Here is a 14901-nt window from a genome sequence, read left to right on the forward strand (position 1 = left end):
CAACAGAATCAATGCTGGCCAGAGACCTAGATCTCTTAATTCCTTGCATCTCAGACAGTTGTTCCTTTCTAACAAAATACTTTTTCATCCAGTCCATTAAGTCCTGTATTTGCCTGGATTGTTTAACGCCCTGAGAATCACTCTCAATACAATCTTCACAGAATTTAAAATTTAATTTAATTTAAAATTTTCCACAGAAGAAAAGATTTTATCACAAGCAGCATATATCTCCTTATGCCTCTTCTTACAGAACTTCTTCTTAGGGGGCGATACACTACAATAGTGTAATACCTTGGAACTGCAAGCACAAATCAACTGTGGCACTACAGGTGCCAGCATGGCTGTGTAATATAGAACTGAGCCAGCAGCCTACAGCTTGGAGCACAGAAGGAGTTAACAGCCCAGCTCACAGCAATACAGATCAGCCTGCAAAATGCAAAGGGCATGACTCACCCATTTGCAAACTGAGAGCGGGAAACTCAGAGCGGGAGATCCCAGATGGAATGTGTCCCTGGGAATGCAAGGTTATAAAAAGGTTGTCCTGCAGTGAGAGAGGGCATAAAAACAGAGTAAACAGAGAGCAGACAGACAGTGAGGAGACAGTGAGGAGAAGCACGTGTATTAGCTAGCAGAAGTGTGGTGGATTAACCAGAAAGATGTAGCCCCAGTGAGGGCTCCCCACATGTTTTGGTGGGGAGTGATGCCAGCCACAGCAAGGCGCTTGACAGAGGGAGACATCGCAGTGTGAGAGCCGCAGTATTCAGAATCAAGTGAAAGGGTGATGCCAGGAGAAAAGTGTGCTAAAGGTGTGAGTCTCGAGAGGTATCTGGGTGAAGTGGTCGGAAGCCACGCGGCGTGATTAAAAGCCCCCATGGAAAAGAATCTCGAGAGGTATCTGGGTGAAGTGGTCGGAAAGCCACGCGGCGTAATTAGAAGCCCCCCATGGAAAAGAATCCTCGCTAAGTAAAAGAGAGAGAGAGAGACGGTAACCTAATGTGTAGCACTACTGGTCACAGAATGCCCTGGTACGTACTGATGTTCGCCATATATATATGCCGCTGCGACTATGTAATGCGCTGGAGGAGGTGCCCTGATATGTGATCCACTAACTGTTATGCTTTGTGCTGGAGGAGTGTTCACAAGTTATCCCTGCAATATCCCTGTTTGATGTTAAAATAAACTTTATGCTGTTTATGAGATGGCCTGGAGCCCAATTCTTTATGCGCTGCACTGACACCTGTAGTCCACACCCACAATGCACCTGTAATTAAACACCTGATTATTCAGGGCACCCTCTGGTATCTGTGCCTGAACCCATGACAAGCCGGGGCAGAGTAAGTGTGATGCACTATACACAGTGACTGCAGATTTTGCATACCTAGTACCAGTGGGGTGTTACAATAGCAATAACACTAACATTAACATTAAGATCTACCCTAACCACCTTATTACAGACAGATATCATGCCCTCTATGAGGACTTACCTCTTTTGGGCAATAGCAAGCTTTTGGGGAGAAGGCTCCTTTTCCATAATGCTGGTAAGCACAAGAAACCTGCCCAGACAAATCGAGGAGAATTGCTGTATACTCCTCTGGATTTATCATAGAGTCTCAGGCACCTGTGCAGAAAATCCCGCTGAACACTCTGGGACGCCTGCTACACAGCACTTCCGCCTGCCAGCCGCCAGAGACGCTCCCTCACTTCCGCCCGCCAGCCGCTACATCCCCTTCTCCTAAGTGCCCTTCCGCTCGCCCGGCCACACTTCCGGTCCCAATCTCGGCTCCCTGGTGCGACGATACAGAGAGCAGCGGCTACACAGAGAGGAGACTATGTGGCTAGACGGAGCAGTGGCTAGGCAGAGCGGCGGTGGGAGAGCCAGCACTGCACCAGCGAGCAGACACCATAAGCTGTAAGTGAGGACTTACTTCAGCTGCCCCTAGCACACCCTGTCATCCTCCCCAGGGAGCTTCCCTCTTCCAGCACGGTAATAACAACGTATTAGCCAGGAATAAGAGGTAAGCCTGAACAGAAAATAACATATCCTACACTGTCTTACTAGGAGACAGGAAAAAAGACTAAGGAGGAAGGGGAGGAGCGGCACTATATACTTTGAGAGGGCGGTCCCTAGCTATTGAAAAAAAATACCTGTCTAATATTAGGAGGATGGGATACAATCCCAGAGTAATGGCTGCCATGAAGTAGCGCAGGAGAAAATAACATTACATACAGCAGGTATCACAGACATTTAGCTCAGGATTGATATATGGAGAATGGATATGTTGGGCTGCAAGCCTCTGGCTGCAATGCATCTTAGCTGTGAAGTGCTTTGTCTCACTCCTACATGATTCTCATCCCTGCAACTTCTATGCTTATTTTTTTGAATTGTGATAGGTAACCTGCGTCTTTGTTTATATTATTCCTAACTACTACTATAGTAGGAATTCACTGTGTACTAGTGGGGGATGTCCTGCTCTATTGTTATTCACACCTGTAGCTTACCTTTTGTTGTGGGTGGGGTCTCAGTGGGTGGGGGCTGTTAGCAATCTAGGCTGTATCTTTATTTAATCAGTATATGTTGGGCTGCAATGCATCTTAGCTGTGAAGTATGTTAGTGTTAAGTATGCAGATATGACCTTGGAGATAATCGGAGATGAAAAGGAGAGAAACAGAAGGACAGCAGACTATCTTCCCCACCTGCAATCAACATCCTACAGAGAGCAACCTAATCCAGTACCACCAATGCTTGCAATCCTCACAGACTGGACACTGACCTCCCTGTCTGATTAAGTAACAGCCATACTGCTCTCACACACTGCTTTCTGCTCCTCATTGATACTCTCTACAACCACTGTGTAACATTCTCAGTGTTTCCATTCCCTCCATTATTCACAGAAAAACTGGTCTTCACTGTCTCTGCTTTGAATACATTCCCCTTCTCATTGTTCTTTCTATATTACACTAGAGATGAGCGGGTTCGGTTTCTTTGAATCCGAACCCGCACGAACTTCACTTTTTTTTTCACGGGTCCGAGCGACTCGGATCTTCCCGCCTTGCTCGGTTAACCCGAGCGCGCCCGAACGTCATCATGACGCTGTCGGATTCTCGCGAGGCTCGGATTCTATATAAGGAGTCGCCGCCATTTTCACACGTGCATTGAGATTGATAGGGAGAGGACGTGGCTGGCGTCCTCTCCATTTAGATTAGATTTAGAAGAGAGAGAGAGAGAGAGAGATTGCTGTGATACTGTAGATTAGAAGAGAGTGCAGACAGAGTTTAGTGACTGACGACCACAGTGACCAGTGACCACCAGAGACAGTGCAGTTGTTTGTTTTATTTAATATATCCGTTCTCTGCCTGAAAAAAAACGATACACAGTCACACAGTGACTCAGTCTGTGTGCACTGCTCAGCCCAGTGTGCTGCACATCAATGTATTGTATATAAAGCTTATAATTGTGGGGGAGACTGGGGAGCACTGCAGGTTGTTATAGCAGGAGCCAGGAGTACATGATAAATAATATTATATTAAAATTAAACAGTGCACACTTTTGCTGCAGGAGTGCCACTGCCAGTGTGACTAGTGGTGACCAGTGCCTGACCACCAGTATATTAGTAGTATTGTATACTATCTCTTTATCAACCAGTCTATATTAGCAGCAGACACAGTACAGTGCGGTAGTTCACGGCTGTGGCTACCTCTGTGTCGGCACTCGGCAGGCAGTCCGTCCATCCATAATTGTATTATAATATATACCACCTAACCGTGGTTTTTTTTTCATTCTTTATACCGTCGTCATACTAGTTGTTACGAGTATACTACTATCTCTTTATCAACCAGTGTACAGTGCGGTAGTTCACGGCTGTGGCTACCTCTGTGTCGGCACTCGGCAGGCAGTCCGTCCAACCATAATTGTATTATATACCACCTAACCGTGGTTTTTTTTTCATTCTTTATACCGTCGTCATACTAGTTGTTACGAGTATACTACTATCTCTTTATCAACCAGTGTACAGTGCGGTAGTTCACGGCTGTGGCTACCTCTGTGTCGGCACTCGGCAGGCAGTCCGTCCATCCATAATTGTATTATAATATATACCACCTAACCGTGGTTTTTTTTTCATTCTTTATACCGTCGTCATACTAGTTGTTACGAGTATACTACTATCTCTTTATCAACCAGTGTACAGTGCGGTAGTTCACGGCTGTGGCTACCTCTGTGTCGGCACTCGTCAGGCAGTCCGTCCAACCATAATTGTATTATAATATATACCACCTAACCGTGGTTTTTTTTTCATTCTTTATACCGTCGTCATACTAGTTGTTACGAGTATACTACTATCTCTTTATCAACCAGTGTACAGTGCGGTAGTTCACGGCTGTGGCTACCTCTGTGTCGGCACTCGGCAGGCAGTCCGTCCAACCATAATTGTATTATATACCACCTAACCGTGGTTTTTTTTTCATTCTTTATACCGTCGTCATACTAGTTGTTACGAGTATACTACTATCTCTTTATCAACCAGTGTACAGTGGGGTAGTTCACGGCTGTGGCTACCTCTGTGTCGGCACTCGGCAGGCAGTCCGTCCAACCATAATTGTATTATATACCACCTAACCGTGGTTTTTTTTTCATTCTTTATACCGTCGTCATACTAGTTGTTACGAGTATACTACTATCTCTTTATCAACCAGTGTACAGTGCGGTAGTTCACGGCTGTGGCTACCTCTGTGTCGGCACTCGGCAGGCAGTCCGTCCAACCATAATTGTATTATAATATATACCACCTAACCGTGGTTTTTTTTCCATTCTTTATACCGTCGTCATACTAGTTGTTACGAGTATACTACTATCTCTTTATCAACCAGTGTACAGTGCGGTAGTTCACGGCTGTGGCTACCTCTGTGTCGGCACTCGGCAGGCAGTCCGTCCATCCATAATTGTATTATAATATATACCACCTAACCGTGGTTTTTTTTTCATTCTTTATACCGTCGTCATACTAGTTGTTACGAGTATACTACTATCTCTTTATCAACCAGTGTACAGTGCGGTAGTTCACGGCTGTGGCTACCTCTGTGTCGGCACTCGGCAGGCAGTCCGTCCAACCATAATTGTATTATAATATATACCACCTAACCGTGGTTTTTTTTTCATTCTTTATACCGTCGTCATACTAGTTGTTACGAGTATACTACTATCTCTTTATCAACCAGTGTACAGTGCGGTAGTTCACGGCTGTGGCTACCTCTGTGTCGGCACTCGGCAGGCAGTCCGTCCATCCATAATTGTATTATATACCACCTAACCGTGGTTTTTTTATACCACCTAACCGTGGCAGTCCGTCCATAATTGTATACTAGTATCCAATCCATCCATCTCCATTGTTTACCTGAGGTGCCTTTTAGTTCTGCCTATAAAATATGGAGAACAAAAAAGTTGAGGTTCCAAAATTAGGGAAAGATCAAGATCCACTTCCACCTCGTGCTGAAGCTGCTGCCACTAGTCATGGCCGAGATGATGAAATGCCAGCAACGTCGTCTGCCAAGGCCGATGCCCAATGTCATAGTACAGAGCATGTCAAATCCAAAACACCAAATATCAGAAAAAAAAGGACTCCAAAACCTAAAATAAAATTGTCGGAGGAGAAGCGTAAACTTGCCAATATGCCATTTACCACACGGAGTGGCAAGGAACGGCTGAGGCCCTGGCCTATGTTCATGGCTAGTGGTTCAGCTTCACATGAGGATGGAAGCACTCAGCCTCTCGCTAGAAAACTGAAAAGACTCAAGCTGGCAAAAGCACCGCAAAGAACTGTGCGTTCTTTGAAATCCCAAATCCACAAGGAGAGTCCAATTGTGTCGGTTGCGATGCCTGACCTTCCCAACACTGGACGTGAAGAGCATGCGCCTTCCCCCATTTGCACGCCCCCTGCAAGTGCTGGAAGGAGCACCCGCAGTCCAGTTCCTGATAGTCAGATTGAAGATGTCAGTGTTGAAGTACACCAGGATGAGGAGGATATGGGTGTTGCTGGCGCTGGGGAGGAAATTGACCAGGAGGATTCTGATGGTGAGGTGGTTTGTTTAAGTCAGGCACCCGGGGAGACACCTGTTGTCCGTGGGAGGAATATGGCCGTTGACATGCCAGGTGAAAATACCAAAAAAATCAGCTCTTCGGTGTGGAGGTATTTCACCAGAAATGCGGACAACAGGTGTCAAGCCGTGTGTTCCCTTTGTCAAGCTGTAATAAGTAGGGGTAAGGACGTTAACCACCTCGGAACATCCTCCCTTATACGTCACCTGCAGCGCATTCATAATAAGTCAGTGACAAGTTCAAAAACTTTGGGTGACAGCGGAAGCAGTCCACTGACCAGTAAATCCCTTCCTCTTGTAACCAAGCTCACGCAAACCACCCCACCAACTCCCTCAGTGTCAATTTCCTCCTTCCCCAGGAATGCCAATAGTCCTGCAGGCCATGTCACTGGCAAGTCTGACGAGTCCTCTCCTGCCTGGGATTCCTCCGATGCATCCTTGCGTGTAACGCCTACTGCTGCTGGCGCTGCTGTTGTTGCCGCTGGGAGTCGATGGTCATCCCAGAGGGGAAGTCGTAAGCCCACTTGTACTACTTCCAGTAAGCAATTGACTGTTCAACAGTCCTTTGCGAGGAAGATGAAATATCACAGCAGTCATCCTACTGCAAAGCGGATAACTGAGGCCTTGGCATCCTGGGTGGTGAGAAACGTGGTTCCGGTATCCATCATTACTGCAGAGCCAACTAGAGACTTGTTGGAGGTACTGTGTCCCCGGTACCAAATACCATCTAGGTTCCATTTCTCTAGGCAGGCGATACCGAAAATGTACACAGACCTCAGAAAAAGAGTCACCAGTGTCCTAAAAAATGCAGCTGTACCCAATGTCCACTTAACCACGGACATGTGGACAAGTGGAGCAGGGCAGGGTCAGGACTATATGACTGTGACAGCCCACTGGGTAGATGTATGGACTCCCGCCGCAAGAACAGCAGCGGCGGCACCAGTAGCAGCATCTCGCAAACGCCAACTCTTTCCTAGGCAGGCTACGCTTTGTATCACCGCTTTCCAGAATACGCACACAGCTGAAAACCTCTTACGGCAACTGAGGAAGATCATCGCGGAATGGCTTACCCCAATTGGACTCTCCTGTGGATTTGTGGCATCGGACAACGCCAGCAATATTGTGTGTGCATTAAATCTGGGCCAATTCCAGCACGTCCCATGTTTTGCACATACCTTGAATTTGGTGGTGCAGAATTTTTTAAAAAACGACAGGGGCGTGCAAGAGATGCTGTCGGTGGCCAGAAGAATTGCGGGACACTTTCGGCGTACAGGCACCACGTACAGAAAACTGGAGCACCACCAAAAACTACTGAACCTGCCCTGCCATCATCTGAAGCAAGAAGTGGTAACGAGGTGGAATTCAACCCTCTATATGCTTCAGAGGTTGGAGGAGCAGCAAAAGGCCATTCAAGCCTATACAATTGAGCACGATATAGTAGGTGGAATGCACCTGTCTCAAGTGCAGTGGAGAATGATTTCAACGTTGTGCAAGGTTCTGATGCCCTTTGAACTTGCCACACGTGAAGTCAGTTCAGACACTGCCAGCCTGAGTCAGGTCATTCCCCTCATCAGGCTTTTGCAGAAGAAGCTGGAGGCATTGAAGGAGGAGCTAACACGGAGCGATTCCGCTAGGCATGTGGGACTTGTGGATGCAGCCCTTAATTCGCTTAACAAGGATTCACGGGTGGTCAATCTGTTGAAATCAGAGCACTACATTTTGGCCACCGTGCTCGATCCTAGATTTAAAGCCTACCTTGGATCTCTCTTTCCGGCAGACACAGGTCTGCTGGGGTTGAAAGACCTGCTGGTGACAAAATTGTCAAGTCAAGCGGAACGCGACCTGTCAACATCTCCTCCTTCACATTCTCCCGCAACTGGGGGTGCGAGGAAAAGGCTCAGAATTCCGAGCCCACCCGCTGGCGGTGATGCAGGGCAGTCTGGAGCGACTGCTGATGCTGACATCTGGTCCGGACTGAAGGACCTGACAACGATTACGGACATGTCGTCTACTGTCACTGCATATGATTCTCTCAACATTGATAGAATGGTGGAGGATTATATGAGTGACCGCATCCAAGTAGGCACGTCACACAGTCCGTACTTATACTGGCAGGAAAAAGAGGCAATTTGGAGGCCCTTGCACAAACTGGCTTTATTCTACCTAAGTTGCCCTCCCACAAGTGTGTACTCCGAAAGAGTGTTTAGTGCCGCCGCTCACCTTGTCAGCAATCGGCGTACGAGGTTACATCCAGAAAATGTGGAGAAGATGATGTTCATTAAAATGAATTATAATCAATTCCTCCGCGGAGACATTGACCAGCAGCAATTGCCTCCACAAAGTACACAGGGAGCTGAGATGGTGGATTCCAGTGGGGACGAATTGATAATCTGTGAGGAGGGGGATGTACACGGTGATATATCGGAGGGTGAAGATGAGGTGGACATCTTGCCTCTGTAGAGCCAGTTTGTGCAAGGAGAGATTAATTGCTTCTTTTTTGGGGGGGGTCCAAACCAACCCGTCATATCAGTCACAGTCGTGTGGCAGACCCTGTCACTGAAATGATGGGTTGGTTAAAGTGTGCATGTCCTGTTTTGTTTATACAACATAAGGGTGGGTGGGAGGGCCCAAGGATAATTCCATCTTGCACCTCTTTTTTCTTTTCTTTTTCTTTGCATCATGTGCTGATTGGGGAGGGTTTTTTGGAAGGGACATCCTGCGTGACACTGCAGTGCCACTCCTAGATGGGCCCGGTGTTTGTGTCGGCCACTAGGGTCGCTAATCTTACTCACACAGCTACCTCATTGCGCCTCTTTTTTTCTTTGCGTCATGTGCTGTTTGGGGAGGGTTTTTTGGAAGGGACATCCTGCGTGACACTGCAGTGCCACTCCTAGATGTGCCCGGTGTTTGTGTCGGCCACTAGGGTCGCTAATCTTACTCACACAGTCAGCTACCTCATTGCGCCTCTTTTTTTCTTTGCGTCATGTGCTGTTTGGGGAGGGTTTTTTGGAAGGGCCATCCTGCGTGACACTGCAGTGCCACTCCTAGATGGGCCCGGTGTTTGTGTCGGCCACTAGGGTCGCTAATCTTACTCACACAGCTACCTCATTGCGCCTCTTTTTTTCTTTGCGTCATGTGCTGTTTGGGGAGGGTTTTTTGGAAGGGACATCCTGCGTGACACTGCAGTGCCACTCCTAGATGGGCCCGGTGTTTGTGTCGGCCACTAGGGTCGCTTATCTTACTCACACAGCGACCTCGGTGCAAATTTTAGGACTAAAAATAATATTGTGAGGTGTGAGGTATTCAGAATAGACTGAAAATGAGTGTAAATTATGGTTTTTGAGGTTAATAATACTTTGGGATCAAAATGACCCCCAAATTCTATGATTTAAGCTGTTTTTTAGTGTTTTTGGAAAAAAACACCCGAATCCAAAACACACCCGAATCCGACAAAAATAATTCGGTGAGGTTTTGCCAAAACGCGTTCGAACCCAAAACACGGCCGCGGAACCGAACCCAAAACCAAAACACAAAACCCGAAAAATTTCAGGCGCTCATCTCTATATTACACCCACTCCATTCAACACTATTCCTCTGAACAACACTACTGAACTGGAATTATGGCTCCTCGATCATGCGCCATACCAATCCTCACTGCTAGGTCACCCACCACCCAAATTTCCAGATTACCAACACGCATTCAGAACCCAGCCAACCTGATCCCCATCTCCCCCGTCCCCTACCTTCCCTTCTCCTGTGCACTCTGGAATGCTAGATCAATCTGCAACAAGTTGCCAACTATTCACGACCTCTTCATCTCCCACTCTTTTAACCTTCTCGCTATCACTGAAACCTGGCTCTCCTCCTCTGACACTACCTACCCTGCTGCCCTCTCCTATGGAGGCCTCTCCTTCACCTACACAGTCAGACCTGATGGCCACCAGAGTGGAGGCGTGGGCATCCTTCTCTCCCCTAACTGCACCTTTCGTATCATCCCTCCTGAGCCCTCCCTCACCTTTACCACCTTTGAGGTCCACACTATCTGCCTCTTCTACCCCATTCACCTCCATGTGGCAGTGATCTACCGCCCCCCTGGCCGCTGTTCACCTTTCCTTGACAACTTTGCTGCCTGGCTTCCCCACTTTCTCTCCTCCGACCTCCCCTCTATCATCCTCTGTGACTTTAACATCCCTATCGACATCACTAATGCAGCTTCCTCTAACCTTCTTGCCCTTTCCACCTCCTTTGGACTTTCTCAGTGGTCCTCCACCCCTACTCACAATCTCGGCCACTCCCTTGACCTTGTCTTCACCCACCGATGTGATCTCTCTATATTCTCTAACTCTTCCTTCCCTCTCTCTGACCACCATCTGCTTTCTTTCACCCTCTCATCTTCCCCTCTCTGCTCCACACCCAGACCTACCATCACCAGACGCAATCTCAGGTCCCTCAACCCCGCTATCCTGTCCTCCCTCGAGACCTTCCTCTCTCCTCTTTCCACTATGACTTGTCCCAACCAGGCAGCCTCCTTCTATAACTCTTCCCTTACTGCTGCTCTGGACTCTGTTGCCCCCCTCTACTCTGTCCCCCTCCGCCGCTCCAAACCCCAACCCTGGCACACCAAACTTACACGATTTCTACAAAAATGTTCACGCTCCGCAGAACGCTCCTGGAGGAGATCCCACTCTCTGGCGGACTTCCTCCATTTCAAGTTTATCCTCTCCTCCTATAGCTCTGCTCTTTCTCACACCAAGCAATCCTTTTTCCAAACACTCATTTCTTCTCAGTCCTCCAGTCCACGCCGACTCTTTGAAACTTTCAACACTCTCCTTTGCCCCCCTCCTCCGTCCCTCCCCTCTTCCCTCACTCCCACTGACTTTGCCTCCTCCTTCATCTCCAAAATTGAGGCTATTCAAAATTACATCTCCTCCCATCACCCCTCTGCTGCCCCCCTGCTCCCACCATCCCTCCCGTCCATCTATACCACCCTGTCCTGCTTCCGTCCCACCTCAGACAAGGAAGTACACTCCCTCATCTTATCCTCCCCACACACAACCTGCACCTTGGAACCCCTCCCCTCCTGTCTTCTCCGCTCCCTCCCCCCAACTGCCTGCTCCCACCTTGCTCACCTCTTTAACCTATCGCTCTCTACTGGCATCTTTCCCTCACCATTCAAACATGCTCTGGTATCCCCTATTCTCAAAAAAGCCAACCTCGACCCTTCATCACTCACTAGCTACCGCCCCATCTCTCTTCTCCCTTTTGCCTCCAAACTACTTGAACGACTGGTCTACAGCCTTCTCACAAGCTACCTCTCTGACCACTCCATCCTTGATCCACTACAATCTGGCTTTCGCCAACTCCACTCCACCGAGACTGCCCTGGTGAAAGTCATCAGTGACCTGCTTTCGGCCAAATCCAAGGGCCACTTCTCTTTGCTCATCCTTTTGGACCTCTCTGATGCCTTTGACACCGTGGATCACCCTCTCCTCCTCCGCACACTCCAAAACGTTGGCCTCTCTAGCACTGTCCATGACTAGTTTACCTCATACCTCACTAACCGCTCCTTCTCTGTGTCTGCCTCCGGAACCACCTCACACCCTTCCATCCTTCCTGTTGGTGTCCCTCAGGGTTCTGTCTTAGGCCCCCTTCTGTTCTCCCTGTACACCTCTTCCCTGGGTGCACTCATTAACTCCTTTGGCCTTCAATACCACCTCTATGCTGATGACACACAACTCTACCTCTCCTCTCCTGATCTGTCCCCCTCTGTCCTCTCTCAGGTCTCCAGCTGCCTCTCTGCCATCTACTCCTGGATGTCTGAGCGCTCTCTGAAGCTCAACATGGACAAAACTGAACTTATTATCTTTCCCCCGCCAGAGCAACACCCCCTACAAATATCTCTATCACTGTTGACAACACTATCATCTCCCCCGTTCCCCAACTCCGCTGCCTGGGCATCACTCTTGACTCCTCCCTCTCCTTTGCACCCTACATCCAATCTCTGGCACAATCTTGCCGGTTCCAGCTACGCAACATTGCTCGCATCAGGCCATTTCTCTCCCAGAGTGCAACTAAACTTATCATCCACTCACTGGTCATCTCACGACTCAACTACTGCAATGTGCTCCTCACTGGCCTCACATGCTCCCACATCGCTCCCCTCCAATCTGTCCTCAACTCCGCAGCTAGGCTCATCTTCCTCTCCCGCCGCTCCGCTTCTGCCACTCCCCTTCAACACAATCTACACTGGCTCCCATTCCCCTACAGAATCCTCTTCAAACTCCTCACCCTCACATACAAGGCTATCTCCAATTCCACTGCTCCCTACATCTCCAACCTCCTCTCCCTTCATACTCCCTCCTGCCCACTACGGTCGTCTGACGACCGTCGCCTCTCCTCTGCCTTGGTCACTGCTTCCCATGCACAGGATTTTGCCCATACTGCACCCCTTCAGTGGAATGCGCTCCCCCGCTCCATTAGACTCTCCCCGACCTTGCAAAGCTTCAAACGGGCACTGAAAACCCACCTATTTATCAAAGCGTACCCCTCCAATGCATAACCTAGTCCTTAGGCTGCTCCTCCATCCCCATGCCTTGGACATCTCTGCTTTGCTCGCATACCACCATCAGGCTTCTATCTGCTTGGTTGTACCTCATGCAATCTGTCTGTCGCCCCTCCCCACTAGATTGTTAGCTCTTCAGAGCAGGGCCCTCTATCCTCTTGTCTAAGCCCTCTTCTCGACACATTTCACTCAGCGACCATCTTTACCTGCTTTTTCTCCTACTGGTAAATGGCCCCTCTCTATCTATGGCCGCATGCCCCAAGTAGTACAATGATTACTCCCTCGCTACTTACATCTAAGCTGTATTATGTTTTGAGAATTGTGGTGTTCTTTGTTACCTGCACTCCATTTTTGTTATTTATTTACTGTTATGCTAAGTTTTGTCTCCCTGTACTGTCCTTTGTACGGCGCTGCGAAACACTTGTGGCGCCCTATAAATAAAATATAATAATAATAATAATAATGGAAACTAATTCTTGCAGGTGTAAATGCTCAAGGCCTAAGCAATGGTCTCTAGGTGACATCAGTATAAAAGAGTACACCATATTCAATAAACATATAGATATTAATGGATTCCATGTCCTCACCTCTGTATATGCCATTGCTGCCTTTCAGATGAGGACTTCCTGTCATGCCTTCCAAATATCCACCATGGTCTGAAGTAAAGTAGGTAAGTGTGTCATTAACCAAACCTTCCTCATCGATAGCGTCCAGTATTTCCCCTGTAATAACAAAAATACAGCTCATTAGAGATTCACATCTACAGTATAGGTGATGTTACACTGAGTATTATTAAAGAGTCTGCATTAAATTAGTAATTGTGCAGCCAGCAGGGTAATATATTATGTCATTAATGATATATTGTATATGAACGAATATATTCAGTGCTTCATATTCAAGAAAACAAGTTTTATGGTAAGAACTTACCTTTGTTAAAATTTCTGCGATATACACTGGGCTCCACAAGGAAAGACATAGGGGTGTAGAGTAGGATCTTGATCCGAGGCACCAACAGGCTCAAAAGCTTTGACTGTTCCCAGAATGCATAGCGCCGCCTCCTCTATAACCCCGCCTCCCTGCACAGGAGCTCAGTTTTTAGTTAACCAGCCCAATGCAGTAGCAGGAAAAGAGACGACAACGGTTAGTAGCCACATACACCACACTCTCACGACAGGAGACGTGTCAGCGGCTAATGCCATACCAACCCAAAGAAGCTAAGTGTGTCAGGGAGGGCGCCTTGTAGAGCCCAGTGTATCTCGCAGAAAGTTTTAACAAAGGTAAGTTCTTACCATAAAACTCGTTTTCTGCTGCGGGGTACACTGGGCTCCACAAGGAAAGACATAGGGGATGTCCTAAAGCAGTTCCTTATGGGAGGAGATGCACTGTAGCGGGCACAAGAACCCGGCGTCCAAAGGAAGCATCCTGGGAAGCGGCAGTATTGAAGGCATAGAACCTTATGAACGTGTTCACAGAGGACCACGTAGCCGCCTTGCACAATTGTTCAAGGGTCGCACCACGGCAGGCCGCCCAAGAAGGTCCAACAGACAGAGTAGAATGGGCCGTAATGTGAGCAGGAGCTGATAGACCAGCCCTCACATAAGCATGTGCAATCGCCATTCTAATCCATCTGGCCAAAGTTTGCTTGTGAGCAGGCCAGCCCCGTTTGTGAAATCCAAACAGCACAAAGAGAGAATCAGATTTCCTAATAGATCCAGTTCTCTTCACATAGATACGGAGAGCCCGTACCACATCCAAAGACCGCTCTTTGTGAGACAGGTCAGGAGAAACAAGTGTCGGAACCACAATCTCCTGGTTAAGGTGGAACGAAGAAACCATCTTAGGTAAATATCCGGGACGAGTCCTAAGAACCGCCCGGTAATGGTGAAATTCCAATAGTCGTCAAGGGAATGTGGCAAATGGTCACATCCGACCCTGACTTGAAGTGTTTTCAAAACAGCAAACTGATGTCGAGTTATTCCAGGGGCAGGAATTTGAAAGACTAGGTAGTCAAAACTGATATTACGGGTTTTGATGCCAAGATTGCATCCAAGCATTTTTTAAGCAAGAAAAACGGTTGCTTTAAATGCTTAGGATGCACCACCTGCTCCTTTTTTCTAGTCAGTGAGACTTTCCCACATCCACACACGGGCCAACGTTTGAAAATCAGGTGGCCATTAACATGCACGTCTCGGTTCGTGGTCTACGTGATAGTGTGCCCGTGCGGGCTCTATTACGTGTGCAAAACTGAA

General features: G+C 48.0%; 1 protein-coding gene across 2 annotated transcripts in view; it reads right to left on the minus strand.

Moving 5' to 3' along the window:
- Positions 1 to 14901, minus strand: part of LOC135047970 (arylsulfatase H-like) — a 283561-nt gene that overhangs the window by 96966 nt on the left and 171694 nt on the right. For both annotated transcript variants that reach the window (XM_063955490.1, XM_063955489.1), the window contains one exon: positions 13240 to 13374. In XM_063955490.1, the coding sequence (XP_063811560.1) occupies positions 13240 to 13374 (135 nt within the window). The remainder of the gene's footprint in view (positions 1 to 13239; positions 13375 to 14901) is intronic.

Source organism: Pseudophryne corroboree, chromosome 2 (genome assembly GCF_028390025.1).
Source record: "Pseudophryne corroboree isolate aPseCor3 chromosome 2, aPseCor3.hap2, whole genome shotgun sequence".
Lineage (NCBI taxonomy): Eukaryota > Metazoa > Chordata > Amphibia > Anura > Myobatrachidae > Pseudophryne > Pseudophryne corroboree.